A 15,426-nucleotide genomic window follows, 5' to 3' on the forward strand; every position below is an offset into this window, starting at 1 on the left:
CTTGAATCCCTGTTTTCCTGTGTTTCTAGCTATGCAGCTATGAATAAGTGCTTTCACCCCTGTGAGATTCACTTTTCCCATCTGCAAAATGGGAATAATGTTTTCTCTGTAGAATGAATGTTTTGTAAAGTTCAAGGCTACGACTTGAGCATTTACTGTTAATAAAAGCAATGACTATAAATACAAGTGGGGGCATGAGTGACAGCATCCAGAGGATTCTTCAGTCTTGAGCTGAGGCAGGATGGCAAGGGAGGCAGAGGGGGGGAAAAGTAGTTCTGGTCCCTGTCTCCGCCCATCCTTGAGTGCTTCTATGACAGGACGCTTGTCTCATACAGTGACTTTATATGTGTATCTCTATATATATACATTAAGTACAACAGACCTTTGGTTTTTTCTCCTCCCTACCCCTTCTTTTTCAAACATATACAAAAATATCTGAAGGCTCCTCCTAGCCCAGTGTTTATAGGCAGCCTTTCAAATCCCTCTTTTCCATAGTTGGTCAAAAGCCTGTGGGTCCAACACCCTTCCAGGATGGGAGAGGAACAAACAGCTGGTGCCCCCTGCTCAGCAGCTTTGGGGAACAGCTGGGGTAGGGCACAGAGACCTAAGTCTAGAGGTGGAGGCTGCTGTCCCTTCCTCTCACCACATCTGGGCACATGTTCCTTCACCCCAGGAGGCTGAGTGACAGGACTGAGCCTGCAGTGAGAGAGGTGAGCTTAGACCTTGGGAGGGCATGTCCTTTACCCTATAGGGGTCAAGACAGAACCCCCTTTACCCAGAGCCTATGGGGCAAGAATTTGGAGAAAGTGCCAGTGAGTGGGAGGAGTCTGAGGTGGCAGGAAACTCGATTTCTCCAGTCCTGTGTTCTGCTTTAGGTCACCACCACTAAAACGTCAATCCTAGAGCCTCCAATCCCCTTCTCTAGCAGGGGAGTGAAAGTCTGGAGCGGAGTTGGGTGGGCTATGGAGGAAGGAGGGATGAAAGGGGAGAATGGCCCATCCTGATGGCCATATTCTAACCATAACATAAATAATCCAAGAGAGTTATACAGGGGGACTGTATAACTACAACATCAGAGCCTCCAATCCCCTTCTCTAGCAGGGGAGTGAAAGTCTGGAGTGGAGGGCAGTGGGCTACGGAGGAAGGAGGTATGAGAGGAGAGAATGGCCCATCCCAATGGCCACAGCCTAACCATAACATAAATAACCCAAGAGAATTATACAGGGGGACTGAGGGCATGCTCGGACCACCCTTCCCTCCAGCTTCCCAATTCCACCAGGCTGTGGGTATTTTCCACCCTGGAAGTAATGGGGAGGAGAGGGTTAAAGTGCTTCAGAGGAAAGGAGGGGGTCTCTGAGGAGGTCGAGAGAACTGGCTCTCCCTCCCCAGCACAGCCCCTCAGTCATTCTCATCTGGCCCTAAGTACTCAAGTTCCGTGCTGGGTTTCACCTCCTGCTCTAAAAGAGAGGGTGTCCGGCGGAAGGCAGCTGAGATCTGGTCAAACGTCCGGCCTCGGGTTTCGGGCACTTTTAAGAATGTGAAGATGAAGAAGCCAAGCAGGAGGACCGCAAATAGAAGGAAGACGTAGGGACCCATAGCATCCTGGGACAGGTGGAGAAAGAGGTGTTGACAGAGAGGAGGGACAGGCTGGTCTCAGGCAAGCCAGGAACTTAAGTCCCTCACAGGGGGCTGGGATCCTGCAGAAAGCAGGTAGCTGCTTTGCAGGGCAATGGAAATTACCAGGAATGAGAATTTAGTGAAAAAAGGATTCTCTGTGCCCCAGCTTTCTTTTAAGGTTTTGCCCTCTTTACTCTCCTGAGTTACTGCACTCAGAGTGGATTTCCAGCCATGTGCAGTACTAATATAAAGTTTAAAATATTTAGTCTAAATAAATTAGGCCACTAGTTTTGAAGATACCTCTGTTGCTATCTGATCTAGTTCAGCTCCCATCTTTCACCTGATTGTGGTGGAGCACTGTTCTTCAAAGTGGCCCCTGGACCAGTAGTAGTCTGCGGGATGGGGGAGTCCCTGACTAGACAGTGAGTGGGTTAGCTGTGAGCTGCCCTCTGGCCAATGGGGTGGGAGATTGGAATGGGGCAGGGGACTTACCGCAACATACTGGAAACCCATGCCAATGATGAAGTTGCACGTCCAGTTGGAGAAACCAGCCACAGCCATGGCTGCTGGGCGAGGTCCCTGGCTGAAGAGCTCGGCCACAATGAACCAGGGGATGGGGCCAGGGCCAATCTCAAAGAATGCCACAAAGCCAAAGATGGCCACAACGGAGACATAGCTCATGGCTGGAATCCGCTCCTAGGAGCAGGAAGGATGGAGGATTCAGGTCAGATCTTTCTGGATCTAACTTTGCCCTCCACCCAGAGAACTGAAACCTATCCCTCCCAGCAGTTCACCGTGGATGGGGTCGGGGTGGGGAGCTGCCACCCTAGGTTAGAACAGGTCCTTGAGCATTTCTGAGCACTGACATTTAGCTGGCTGCCCTATGTTATGGTCTCTCTCAGCTATTAGGACAGTCAATATTCCCTTGGTTCTAAAGCTGAGTCCTTAGGAATTATTGTTTCTGAGGCTGGAGAGTGGTTCTCCTTCCTGGCTTCCAGAATTGTGCTACAGCAGCCTCCCAGAGTGGAGCAAGTGTAGCCTGGGTCCCTTGGAGCACAGACCACGATCTGGGTACACAGCTGGCCCCAGGATTAAAGGCATGTGTGTTGAGGTGTGGCACTAGCTGGCCACAGATCCTCTTGGGGCCATTCCCGCAGGTTGGGCCACTGGTCCCCTTCCCACAGCCCAGGCCTCACCAGCAGAAGCAGGGCCACAGTCATCAAGATGGCACAACCACACATTCCTGCCAGGCCCAGGAGATGGAGTGTCCGGCGCCCAGCCCGCTCCACCAAGAACACCTGCAGGGAGAGACAGGGCTTGGCAGGGGCCCTCGGGGCACAGGAAGTGGGAGAGGTGGGTGGGTGGGTGGGTGGCAGCAACCCAGTTATGTGAAGCCAGTGGTGATGGCCATTCCAGAGGCCAGCAGTTACCGAGACCAAGGTGAAGACTGTGTTCACCACTCCAGCTCCTATGGTGGCATAGGCGGGCTGCCCTACCCCTGCCGTCTCGAAGATGCTGGTTGAATAATAGAAAACCTACAAGTGGGGTGAGAAGAAAAGAGGATGACCGAGATGACCATTCCTCCCCTGTGCTCACACCAAGCTGGACTGCCCGTTCTTCCCTCCTCTTGGACTGTTCCCTAACTCTGCCCTTCCCGGAGGCTGCTGCATACGTACAGCATTGATGCCTGAGAGCTGCTGGCTCAGCTGCAGCACAACTGCAATGACTAGGGGCTGCCGGTGGGTACGGCTGCCCAGGAGCTGGAGCAGGGACAGTGGTCGCTCGAGCTCCAGCTTCCGCTTCTCCTCTTTCAGCTCAGCCAGAGCTCCAGACACGTCGGCCCAGCCCGTAAGGCGCTTCAGACCTGGAGGTGAGGGTCAGGCCTGAGAGGGCAGGGAGGGGGCTTGGCGGGAGGAGAGGTGCTAGCAAGAGTGGGTGGAAGCTCACTCTTTCTGGCGGGCCCCTCCAGGTTCCTGATGATATAGAGGTAGCGGGGGCTTTCTGGGCAGAAGGGCAGCAGGACCAGCTGCAGGAGAGCAGGCAGCACCGTGATGCCCAGGAGTAGTGGCCATAGGGTGGCAGTGCCCAGCAGGGACTCCAAGCCCAGCACCTGTGGGAGAAGAATGGGAAAGAGGGCAGGGCTTCAGCCTGTTCCCTAGAGCCCTACTCCAACCCCCTGCATAGCCCCCCATGAGACCAGAACCAGTCACCTGGGCTATCAGAATGCCAATGACGATGGCCAGTTGGTTAAGCGTCCCCAAGGCACCCCGCAAGTGAGTGGGGGCGATCTCCCCCACATACATGGGCACCAGCCCTGATGTCAGCCCTGGGCAGAAGGGAGAAAAGAAGTCTGAGGGCAGCTGCCCACTCCCACCCCCCAGGCCTGGGATGGCGAAGGAGATCACAGCACCGAGCAGGGCCATGGTGCCCTTGGGTACCTGAGTAGGCGCCAATGAGAAACCGTCCAAGAATGAGCATCTCATAGGAGGCAGCAGCATTGGCCAAGCCCATGAGGGCACCCCCCAGCACAGCCAGGGCATTGTTGACCAGCATTGCCCTCTTCCTGGCAGGCAAAGAGTGAAGTGTAAGAGTTAGGGTGCCAGGCTGGGGCCCCTTCCCCATCCCCCCACCTTTGCCCTCCAGTCCTATACCTTCCCAGCCACTGAGAGATGATGCCAAGGAGGAAAGAGGAGATCATGCCGCCCACAGAAAAGATGGCCACGGAGAGAGCCCAAAGGGTGGTGAGAGTGCCTGGTGGAATAGAGCCTGGTCCCTCAGGACCCTGCCTCCCTAGCCATGTCTCGTTGTAGCTCTGTTCAATCACCTGGAAGGACAGCAAAGGAGTGATTCCCTTCCCTCTCTGCTCACCCCTGGTGTCCCTGGGGAACATCCTTTTCTGGGCATCCCCACTCTGCCAACTGCAGGCCCCTCACCTTCTGAGGTGCATTAATGACCCCGATGTTGTAGCCAAACTGCAGGGAGCCAAGCACAGCAGAGAATACGGCGAGGACCAGGGTCGCAGTGACTCGCTGCTGAGGGGGTTCCCCTTCCTGGGCAGGCAGAAGCAGAGAGGAGGAAAAGCACACGGAATCATGGTTTCTTTCCTTTCCCCAGGGGCCCAAGTCCAATCGAGGCCTCAAGATGCTGGGCTCCATCCAACATATTAGGCAAAGGAAAAGGGGCCATATTAGGAATCGCATGAAGATCTCAATGTAAACAGAAGCAAAAAGAACCCTACAGTAACCAGGGTATGGAGAAGAAACTAGATCTTTGATTACAGCAGGCAGAGAAATGTTTGGGGACCTAAGTCTCACAATTCCTCTGTGACCTTGGGTCAGGCTTGCCTTAACAGTTTAGATTTGTGTGACCTTGGGCAAGTCACTTTTCCACTTTTAACCTAGGTCTCCGCTAGGTTAAGGGAGATAGAGTTGATGGTGCCTGCTTTGCCTGTCAGTGAAAAGTGTGAAAATCAAAATCAAATGTTAACAGTATCCCTGACAGTGCTGGGTTTGTAAAATGATAAGTACATTATCACTATCGGCCTCTGTCCTCTTCCCTCCCCTCTGGAGGTTCTCTCAGCTTTCTCCTGGAGGCCCCCACTAGGCTCAAGAAGAGCAATTCCAAAAAGGACATCGAGGTCATTCCTCTAGGCCTAAGGCCCTTGGGATGGCCTTTTCTGTCTCCGCCCCGGCCTGTCCTCCCCCTCAAGATCCGATGAAGGGCGGGAGGCCGCGCCCGGCTTTTGCCTGGGAGAGTCATGCCCAAGAGATGGGGGCGGGAAGGTGGTGTGAGGGGCGGTGGCGGGGTGGCCGCTCGCTGGCGGCACAGACTGTCTCTAGGCGGAAACCTGAGCTGGGGGAGGGGGGGCTGACACTCCCCTCAGCCCCTCCACCAACCATGGAGCCAAGGGAAAGTTCAGCGTCCTGGAGGACGGCCACGAGTGGGGGTGGGGGCCCACAGAGAGGCTCTGGTCCTCGAAAAACTTCCCGCTAGCTGGAACAGACGGACAGCTCCTGGAGGGCTACTCTCCTGGATCAGCTTTCGCAGGCTGTAACGAGGGCAGTGTCCCCAGAAGGGGGCGAAGCCGGGACTCGCATAATGCAGGTGTACTCGTGCCCCCGAAAGGTCCCCCAGACCCACTCAGCCTCTTAGAGGGATTGTTACCTGACAGTCACGGGTTGTCCAGCCTGGGTATAAATAGCCAGGCCCTTACTTCCATTCCCTGCGTCTGTGCAGGGACCGCCCCTTAGCTGACCCCAAAAGCGACTCCACCCCAAGAAAAGCCGGACCCGTGCCCCCGTCCCGCTCCCGCATGCCGAACCCTACTTCTGAGCCGATTTGTTGAAAGCCAGAGGGCATCTTCTCTTAAGAGCTTGCGGCGCAGGGGATGCAGTTAACAGGGAGGCGACTGGGGGTCGAGGGCCCCGGTTTGGCAGGCAGAGGGCGCCGGGGCGACGTGGGTCCCGGAGCGATGTGCGGAGGGCGGGCCTGATGGGACCCACAGCCACAAGCCAAGGATCCAGAGAGCGGAAGGGCTCCCGGGAATCTGGCAAAACCAGGGTGACCGCGAAAAGACACAGAGCCCCTGCAGCCCCCACGGGCCACGCCCTTCACATCACCCATTGGCCAGGAGGCCACGCCCCCTCCCTAAGCCGGGGATATAGAGTTTGGCACCAGATAGCGGGTTGGCCAGCGAGGCCACGCCCCCTCGGTGCGCCGGGAGAGACACTGCCCCAGGGTTCCCGCCCGCCTTCGGTTGGGAAGTTTTGAGAAATAGGTCCTCGCAGTACGGAAGAGCCCGCCCCCTTCGTGTGAAGACTCCGCCCACCAGGCCAGGTTCCCGCTGAGGCTACTTAAAAGTTCTGCGCTTCCGGGCTGCAGTCCCAGGATCTGAGGGGAGGTTGTGTGGGCCAGGTGTGCTAGCCGGGTAGAGAACTCCGGCGACCTGAGGCTGAGGGTGCGAGCTGGCGCGCGAGGTGGGAGAGGAGTAATGACCTAAAGTAACCCACAGTGGTTATTTTTAGCTCCCACTTTGGGAAAAGCCAAATGTCAGGTCCCGGGTGTCTCGGCCTGTCCCGGGCGGGGGAGGGCAGGGAAACGGAGCCTTAAAGCCTTAAAGGGTCCGCTACACGCTTCTCATGCGGGGATGGCCTTGGAGGACGGGAAATTCCGTTCCTAGCGGGCTGTGTGTCTGGGGTTGGTGGTCCTCTTTCTCTGCATCCTTGCTGAGGGCATTGCCTATCTGGCCCTTCTTCTACCCGCGTTCCCCACCAATGTTGGTTCCTGGAGGCGGCCCGAGGAACAGGTGGTCACACCAACCATGCCACCAGCCCTGAGGTTTCTGAGCCGCCCATGAAGATGCTGGTCGCGTGGACAGTTTGGACACGCTCTCCGCAGGCCGCTCCGGGTTTGGATCATCAGCTAAATCTTGCCCAGGGAGAAGAAGGGCGAGACCTAGAGTTGGCACGTCCTTGGAGAAGCGGAATACTCTGTACAGGGAGCGCGCAGCTCGGTAAACGGGTTTCAGTAGCGCAGGGCTGTAGTGCCATCTGGAGGGACAGCGAGAATCCGCAGCGCATTCTCTGAAGTTTCCGTTACATCCCGCCGGGTAACTCGTTCTGGAGCTCCAGATTCCAGTGCTCAGCTCCGCCTAGATGGGGCAGCTCGGATGCCCAGCATGTCCAAACATGCTCTTCCTCATCCCGGTGGATGGCCCCATTAGCCACCCTGTCACTCCTATCAAAATCCTGGAAGTTTCGCCTGATTCATTTTCTCTTGCATCCTCTTTTATCCAGTTAGTTACCAGCATTGGTGTTTTGACCTCTAAATTCACTTTCATCTGATTTCCTCCACCGGTACTGTTGCCACTTTGATGCAGACCATCATCACCTTCACTGGTCTTCCTGCTCCTCCTCTTCCCTTATACAGAGGGCAGAGTACAATACAAAAAAAGTTCAACCTCATTACTCCTGCTCAAAAGTCACTGGCCCTTTGTTGCCCTCACTTGTCAAGTTCAAATTCTTTTTCAGAGTGAATAAAACCTGCCTTTCTTACCCTATCTCTGCTTCACCTTCTATCCTTTCTTCTCATGTTTTAATCAATACCTAATTGTTGTACCCAGATCCCACTTTGCTATTTCACTGCCTTTGTCATACAAATTCCTCACTCTGAACACCAGAGGACTCCTAGTCAGCGCTCACCCACTCTGTGAAGCCTTTCTTGGCTTTCCTCCAGAAAACCATGTGTTTCCAGTGTAGTATATTGTCATCATTTCTTCTTCGTACTTCAACCTTGAGGGCAGGTTACCTTGTTTATCTCTGTATCCCCAGCATCCAGCATAGAGGCGGATGCTCAGTAAATGTTGAGGGAGTGTAATGAAGACCTGCTCTTTATGGCCAAGAAGGCAGATAGTAGAGCAATCACAAAGGAGGGAACCATTTGGTGAATGGCTCCACCTATCTGACTAACAGGGTGTAGATGAACTGAAGTCTGAACATTGAGGAGAATCAACCATTTATGAGCAGAAAGGAGCAGCAATGGCTGATGGAAGCAGAGAGGGACCAATCAGGAAGGTAAAACCGTGGATACCGGAATACCACAAAAGGAGGAGATGCAAGGAGAAGCGGAAAGCCCACAAAGGTGCCGAGGGGAAAAGCAGGGGTAGGAGGGAGGCACAGATCATCCGTGCAGATGAAAAGTCAGTGTAGTAGGTGGAACACAGGGCTGGGGTCTGTCCTGCCACTTGGGGCAAGGCACATTCCTGCTCTCACTGATGCTTTGTTACTGATGCTTATCAGGGACATTTGTAGGGGTTTAAACCCCAGGGAAAGGGAGCATCAAGGAAAGCAAGTCACAGGTAGATACAGCAGATAGAGTAGTTTACAGATAAGAAATATAAGGGGAGAGTTGGGAGAGGGAAAGAGATATGGCATTGAAGGTAGGGGAAAGAGACTGATAGAGGACTGGGAAGGAAGGAGTGACACGTGACAAAAGTGAAACTTTGCATTGGAGCGTGTGTATGTGTGTGTGTGTGTGATGATTTTACACAGTAATCCTTGGCCTGTTTGATCTCAGAACCAGTTTTTGCCCTCCTAAACTCTGCCCTATATCATTGGGAGCTAAGTCCTGCAGACTTTTGTTTTCCAAGCTCCTGTGTCCACTGCCTGCCTGTAGGGGTGAGTTTGGCCCATTGTAGGTAAGAGATTGGAGGGCAGGAGAAAGCCAGGATATTTCTGCTCCTCTCTGCCTCCAGCTCCTACTCTACAGGCCCACTCTGTTACCAGCTTCTGGAGGGAAACCTTGACTCCTGAGCTCCAATAGTGCCATCTCCTTCCTTTGTCCCTTCACTGCATTTTATCTATATATTAAGGTGTCAGGGGCAGAAGATTCAATTAATGACATGATTCTTTGCACATTGTCTTTTTTGATCTATGCTTATTCTATTTTTATTTTTTAAACTAGTCTCTTTTATTTCCATACCCGTTTCTCATTTGTCCTCCTTCAAATGACAACCATTTCAATGCATTTAATGATTGTTTTATTTGTACTCTTGTAAAATATTATTTTGTGTGTATTCTACATTTATGAAAATATCTTGTTATATGTTATATTTCATTCTGATCTTATTTTCAGTAAGCACTCTGCTTTAAAAACTCACTCAAAAAAACTTAAAATTAAAAACTGATTATCAAATTTATTGTTGCATAATACTCCACAGTATCAGTCACATCCCATTTTATTTGCTCACATTTGCATGGATGAGCACCCATGTCACCTCCAGTTCTCCACCACAGCAATGTGGCAATGAACATTTTCATACAAGATTCACTATGGACTCCTATGAGAACTTCTTTGGGAGATATATCTCTACCTTTGCTTATGCCTATGTCTTTCTTTATATTTCTCTCCTTGAGCGGAAGTGCTGAGTCATAGGGTATACTTATTCCTAATTTGATTAAGTACTACCAACTTACTCAGGAGAATCACTGTCCCAGTCACCACTACCATCAGCAGTGCAGAAGGGTTTTGCTGCCTCACACCCTCTCAGACAGCATCCAAATGCAGCAGTTAAGAGAATGGGCTCTGGGTCCAAAAGGCCTGAGTTTGAGCCCCAGCTCTGATACTAACTTGGTGCCCTTGGGAAAGTTACCTAAGCTCTTTGTGCCTTCTTTACCTCATCTGTAAAATGAAAAGGGAGATAATAATAGTATCTACATCTTAGGGTTTTAATGAAGATGAATAATGTGATACTCATATAGTGCGTAGAATAGACTGAACTGAGTAAGGTGTTTTGTTGTTTTTAAACAGTGTTGAGACATAACTGACAAACAATGAACTGCACATAAAGTATACAATTTGATACATTTTGACAAATATATACACCCATGAAACCATCCCCATGATCAAGAAAAGGAATGTATCTATCATCTTCCAAAGTTTCTTGTACCTTTTTGCAAACTCTCCCATCAGCCCTTTCTTTCCCTCACTCTCTAGGCAACAACTGATTGGTCTTCTGTCATAGACTAGTTTGCATTTTCTAGAATTTTATGTAAATGGAATCATATAGAATGTACTCTTTGGCTTCTTTCACTTAACATAATTATTTTGAGACTTACCCATGTTGTTCTGTGTAGCAAGACTTTATCCCTTTTTATTGCTGAATAGTATTGATTTGATTACCAATAGTAATCAGTTTGGTTATCCACTCACCTGATGATGGACATATGGGTTATTTTGAGTTTTAGACAATTACAAATAAAGCTGCTAGGACATTTCATGTACAAGTGTTTGTATGAACACATGCTTTCATTTCTCCAGGAAAATATTTAGGAGTAAAATGGCTGGATTACAAGATAGGTGTATGTGTAACTTGCTATGAAACTGCCAAACTGTTTTCCAAAGTGGTTGTACCATTTTATATTCCCTTCAGCAATGTATGAGAGTTCCAGTCCCTCCACATCCTCACCAACACTTAAATGGTCAATCTTTTAAAATCCAGCATGGATTATGTGAGATTTTTTTTTCCATGCTTATCTTTAATATATATTGTAGGGAAATATGTAGGGGATGTGAATAACAAAGTAAGTCCAGCTCCGCATTTATCTCATTCTGTTCAGTTTCTATAATGGATGGATCCACTAGAATTTGTTCACCAGTTCTCTTTTGTTGCCAGTGTCTCGGATATTCTGTCCTTTACACCTGGTAAGGAGCCCTTTGCTTGGTGACACAGCTTTAACTGCCACTGGAGTGGCTAGGTTTGAGTTGTATTTTGATAAAATCTGAAGAATATCTTCTGGAATTGTAGTTACTTCTGGAGGTGTAGGTGTTTTGAGCAGATTTTCTTAAGAGGAGATCATAGGAGAAGAGGGATCTGCAAAATTTGAGTATATGAGATTTTAATCAAACAAGAATTGGTTAGAATTTCTAATACTTGTCAGTTTAATAGTTGAAAGGTAGTATCTCATTGCACTTTTGTCTGATTACTCATGGCTTGGAGCATCCCTTTAACCACTTGTTAGCACTTTGGCTTTCTTCTCTTGTAAATTCCCTTCTTATATTCTCTGCCTGTTATCTCTTAGAGTATTCTTGTTGATTGACAAAACATTTTTAAAAATTATATCAGCTATTTGTCAGATTTGGACCTTACAAATGTTTTCTCTCATTCCATCATCTGCCTGTTAATTTTTCCTTGGTTAATTTCATTGAATAGAAATCCTTAATTTTGGTGAATCAGAATGACAATTTTTTTCCCCTTATGGTTTGTGATTTTGAAAATTTGCATGTTTTTTTTCCATCTCTTCACTGCAAAGACATTCTTTTACATACTCTTCCAATAAGTTTACAGTTTTACTCTTCACATTTACATCTTTTTAATCCATCTAGAGTGCATCCTTGTTTTAAGTTCTAAGGATCCAATTTAGTTCTCTCTTATTGAGACACGTTTTCCACATATCAGTTTCTGATACATACAAGTGTCTGTCTCTGAGCTTTTATTCTGTCCCATTGGTGGCAACTGATACCTTTATAATGTTAAGTCACCCCACTAAAAGCATGGACTATTTATTTATTCAGGTCATATTCTATGTCCTTTATTAGAATTAAAAAAATTTTCCACTAAGTTCATGAATACTTGTTTAGTTCCTAGATGCTTTATAGTTTTGTCACTGAAGCAAATTGAATGTTATTTTTTATTTCATTTCCTAATTGGTTATTGCTGGTATAGTAAAATACTAGTTGGCTGTTTTTGTTTTTGTTAGGTTGATCTTGTATACAGCAACCTGCTGAACACCGTGGCTGGTTCTAATGGTCTCTGTTTTCTGTTCATTTGTCTAAGTAGATGATTATATCATCTGGAACTCAGTTTTAATTTGCCCCTTTCAATCTTTTTTGTATTTTATTAAAGTATCATTGATAAACAATCTTATGATGGTTTCATGTAAACAACACAGTGGTTTCAGCAATCACTCATATTACCAAGACCTCACCCCATCTATTGCCATTACTGTCTATCGGGGTAGTAAGATGTTAGAGTCGTTACTTGTCTTCTCCATGCTGTACTGCCTTCCCGTGAAGGTACTACCTATATTGTGATTGCGAATTATAGCGCCCCTTAATCCCCTTCTCCCTCCCCACGTACCCTCTCCAACCCCTCCCCTTTGGTAACCACTAGTTCCTTCTCAGTGTCTGTGAGTCCACTGCTATCTTGTTCCTTCAGTTTTGCTTTGTTTTTATACTCCACAAATGAATGAAGTCATTTGGTATTTGTCTTTCTCTGCCTGGCTTATTTCACTGAGCATAGTATCCTCTACATCTATCCATGTTGTTGTAAATGGTAGGATTTCTTTTCTTTTTATGGCTGAATAATATTCTATTGTATACATGTACCACATCCTCTTTATCAGTTCATCTACTGGTAGACTCAGGTTGCTTCCTGTATCTTGGTTATTGTAAATAGTGCAGCGATAAACATAGGGGTGCACCTGTCTTTTCAAATCAGGGATCTTGTTTTCTTCAGGTAAATTTCTAGGGGTGGAATTATTGGGTCAAATGGCATTTCCACTTTGTTTTTTGAGGAACCTCCATATTGCTTTCCACAATGTTTGAACCAATTTACATTCCCACCAACAGTGTAGGAGGGTTCCCCCTTCTCCTCATCCTTGCTGGCATTGCCCCTTTCAATCTTTGCACTACTTATTTTTTTAATTCCTTGTATTATTGATCAAGACCTGCAGAAAGGGTAATAGTGAACATCTTCATCCTTTTCCCAATCATAAAAAAGATGAGCCTAAGACTTCTTCACTAAGTATAAGAATTTCTTCTAATCTTTGTTTGCTAAACATTCTTATTGTAAGTCAGTGTTGAACCTTATCAAATGTTTTTTAAAATTATTGATTGAAGTAATCATATCCTTTATTTATTTAGTCTATTAATGTGGTAAGTTAAACTGGTGGATTTTCTAATATTAAAACACTTGCATTCTTGAGATAAACACTTGCATTCTTGTCCTTGTTTGTGATATATTACTCTTTAAACACACTTTTACATTTGGTTAAGTAATGTTTTATTAAGGATATTTACATTTATAGATGAAATAGACCTATAATACTCTTCTTATATTATCCTTAACTGATATCATAGGCGAGATTACCATAATCTCACAAAATGAGCTGACCTTCTCCAAGATCCTTATCTCAACTGTACACTCCAGGCTTAACCATAAGAAACCATCTGGCCCATCCTCTTATTTCCTAAGAAGGCAAAATATCATCACTCCTATTTTATAGATGAGACAATTGAGGCCCAAGAATAAATTCCTGAATGAGGCAGAATTAGAACTTGGAATATTTTATCTGCCTTGGACCTATACTTCTTGTTCTGACCAATAATATAATGATCAGCTTTTGAGAAATAACACACAATATTAAAATAATACTGCAAGTTTCCAAAGCTCATTTATTTGTCAGTTTTCCAGAGTGCAAAATACATTTTCCCACAGAAACAAACGAGTTGGCTGGGTTGGCATACCAGATTGCTAAATTATCATATCAACCGTCATCCTCATGCTGTAGTGTATATCCCCTAAGCTGACCCAGTCTTCCAACCAGACTTGATCTTTCAAACTCTTGCACTGTGACCTCTGGACTCAATGTCTGTCATTGTCTTTTTATATCCAGTTTCTTTTCTGAACGTTCCTTTACTAGATCTTACTGAAACCTGGCTATCTTGGAGCACATGCTACCCAGCAGCTCTCCTAATAAGGCTTAGTTTGGTCTTATTTTACATAACTCAGGGTCTGGCGCTGGGAATGTTGTTTCCCAATGCTACTTTTGGACCGTTATTCTTCCTTCATCCTTCAAAGTCCTCTGCTCTTTTGAAGTTCATATCTGGAAGTGTGTATCACCCACTACCTCTAATTATTGTTGGCACCTTCCAGCCTAGTCATTCACCTACATTCACTGGTAACTTTAGCTCCTGCATCATCACACTTTAAATCATCTTCCTCTTTACACCTATGTTCCTATTGCCATTGTTGGCTTCAAAATCCGTTGGGGTGCTCCATCTAATTGCAGCCTCTCAGCCCAGTCTCACCTCCAGTGATCTTTCTCTTTGGCCTTTACCTTAGGCTTTGTCATCTCCAAAAACAACCTCCTCCGATTTATTGGATTCAAGCCTCCCACCTCTGATGAGCACTTCCTAGCTTTCCAGCTCAGGTAGTCATGTATCCCCATGCCTTTCACCCCATGGAGACTTCTAAACCATTGACTCCATCAGTTTTTCACTATCTACCAACACTTTATTCTCCTTCATACCCAATTTATATCCATGATCTAACACATAAAACGCCCTTATGCAAATACCTTAAAATCCTTTCTCTCTTTTTTCAGCAAAACCCCAACCTTGGTTGATTCTAACCACTCATGTATGTGCCCCTTGTACCCAACTGTTTATTTGAAGGCTACTACAGCAGGAAGTTCACAGTAATGCTGACTGGTCACACTTTAAATCAGTGGCTCCTAACAGGGACTGATTTTCTTCCTCCCTCACCGGGACATTTGGCAATGTGTGGAGACATTTTTAATTGTCGTATTTGGGTTTTGGATGGCTTTTACTGGCATCTAGTCAATAGAAATCAAGGATGCTGCTAAACATCCTATACTGGACAGGACAGTCACCCATAACAAAGAATTAGCTGGCCCCAAATGTCAATAGTGCTGAGGCTGAGAGATCCTGATTTAAATTAATATTACAAGTCTCAAAGGGCAACCAACACAGGTTCTTAGCACTTATTATGCCCTGTAACTTGCTTCTGTCATGGCTGGCTTGTTATTTAATAGTCACTTCCTAGAAAGGTCTTCCTGACCTCACTTAAAGTGGACCCAACCTTGTCATATTCCCATTTTATTGCCTCCAAACATGCACTATTTGGTTTATGCCTTTATTGCCTGTTTCCTCCCTCTAGAATCTAAGTTACATGAGCACAGTATCCTTATCTATTTTGTTTACTGCTGTATCCCTAGTGTCAAGCATGGTCCTTGGTATATTACACAGATACTCAGAAAATATTTTTGAACAAGTGGAGGAAAATATTGTTAATTTGCAATGTATTCATTCATTCATCAAATACTTATTGGCGAAAGAACCCAGACACACCTCTACTCTCTTGGAACTTCTAATACAGTGGGAAGACCGACACTGAATGAATAACCACACCAAGTGAATAGTTTCAAACAGTGATAAGAGCTTTGAAAGTAAAGTACAAGTAGCGGTGAGAGCATTCAGCGGGTGATCTGACTCAGTCTGGAGGGAGGG

At 47.0% G+C, this 15,426-nt stretch overlaps 1 protein-coding gene across 1 annotated transcript; it reads right to left on the minus strand.

The window, feature by feature from the left end:
• Positions 1–136: 136 nt before the first annotated feature.
• SLC2A4 (solute carrier family 2 member 4) lies at positions 137–6,202 on the minus strand. Its single transcript, XM_017675219.3, has 11 exons — positions 5,944–6,202; positions 4,551–4,667; positions 4,269–4,441; positions 4,056–4,180; positions 3,828–3,943; positions 3,565–3,727; positions 3,294–3,481; positions 3,048–3,152; positions 2,814–2,915; positions 2,110–2,313; positions 137–1,602 (listed from the first exon to the last, which is right to left on the minus strand). The coding sequence occupies exons 1-11, from the start codon at positions 5,974–5,976 to the stop codon at positions 1,399–1,401; spliced, it is 1,530 nt and encodes a 509-aa protein (XP_017530708.1). The 5' UTR covers positions 5,977–6,202; the 3' UTR covers positions 137–1,398.
• Positions 6,203–15,426: the final 9,224 nt, after the last annotated feature.

Source organism: Manis javanica, chromosome 4, assembly GCF_040802235.1.
Source record: "Manis javanica isolate MJ-LG chromosome 4, MJ_LKY, whole genome shotgun sequence".
NCBI lineage: Eukaryota > Metazoa > Chordata > Mammalia > Pholidota > Manidae > Manis > Manis javanica.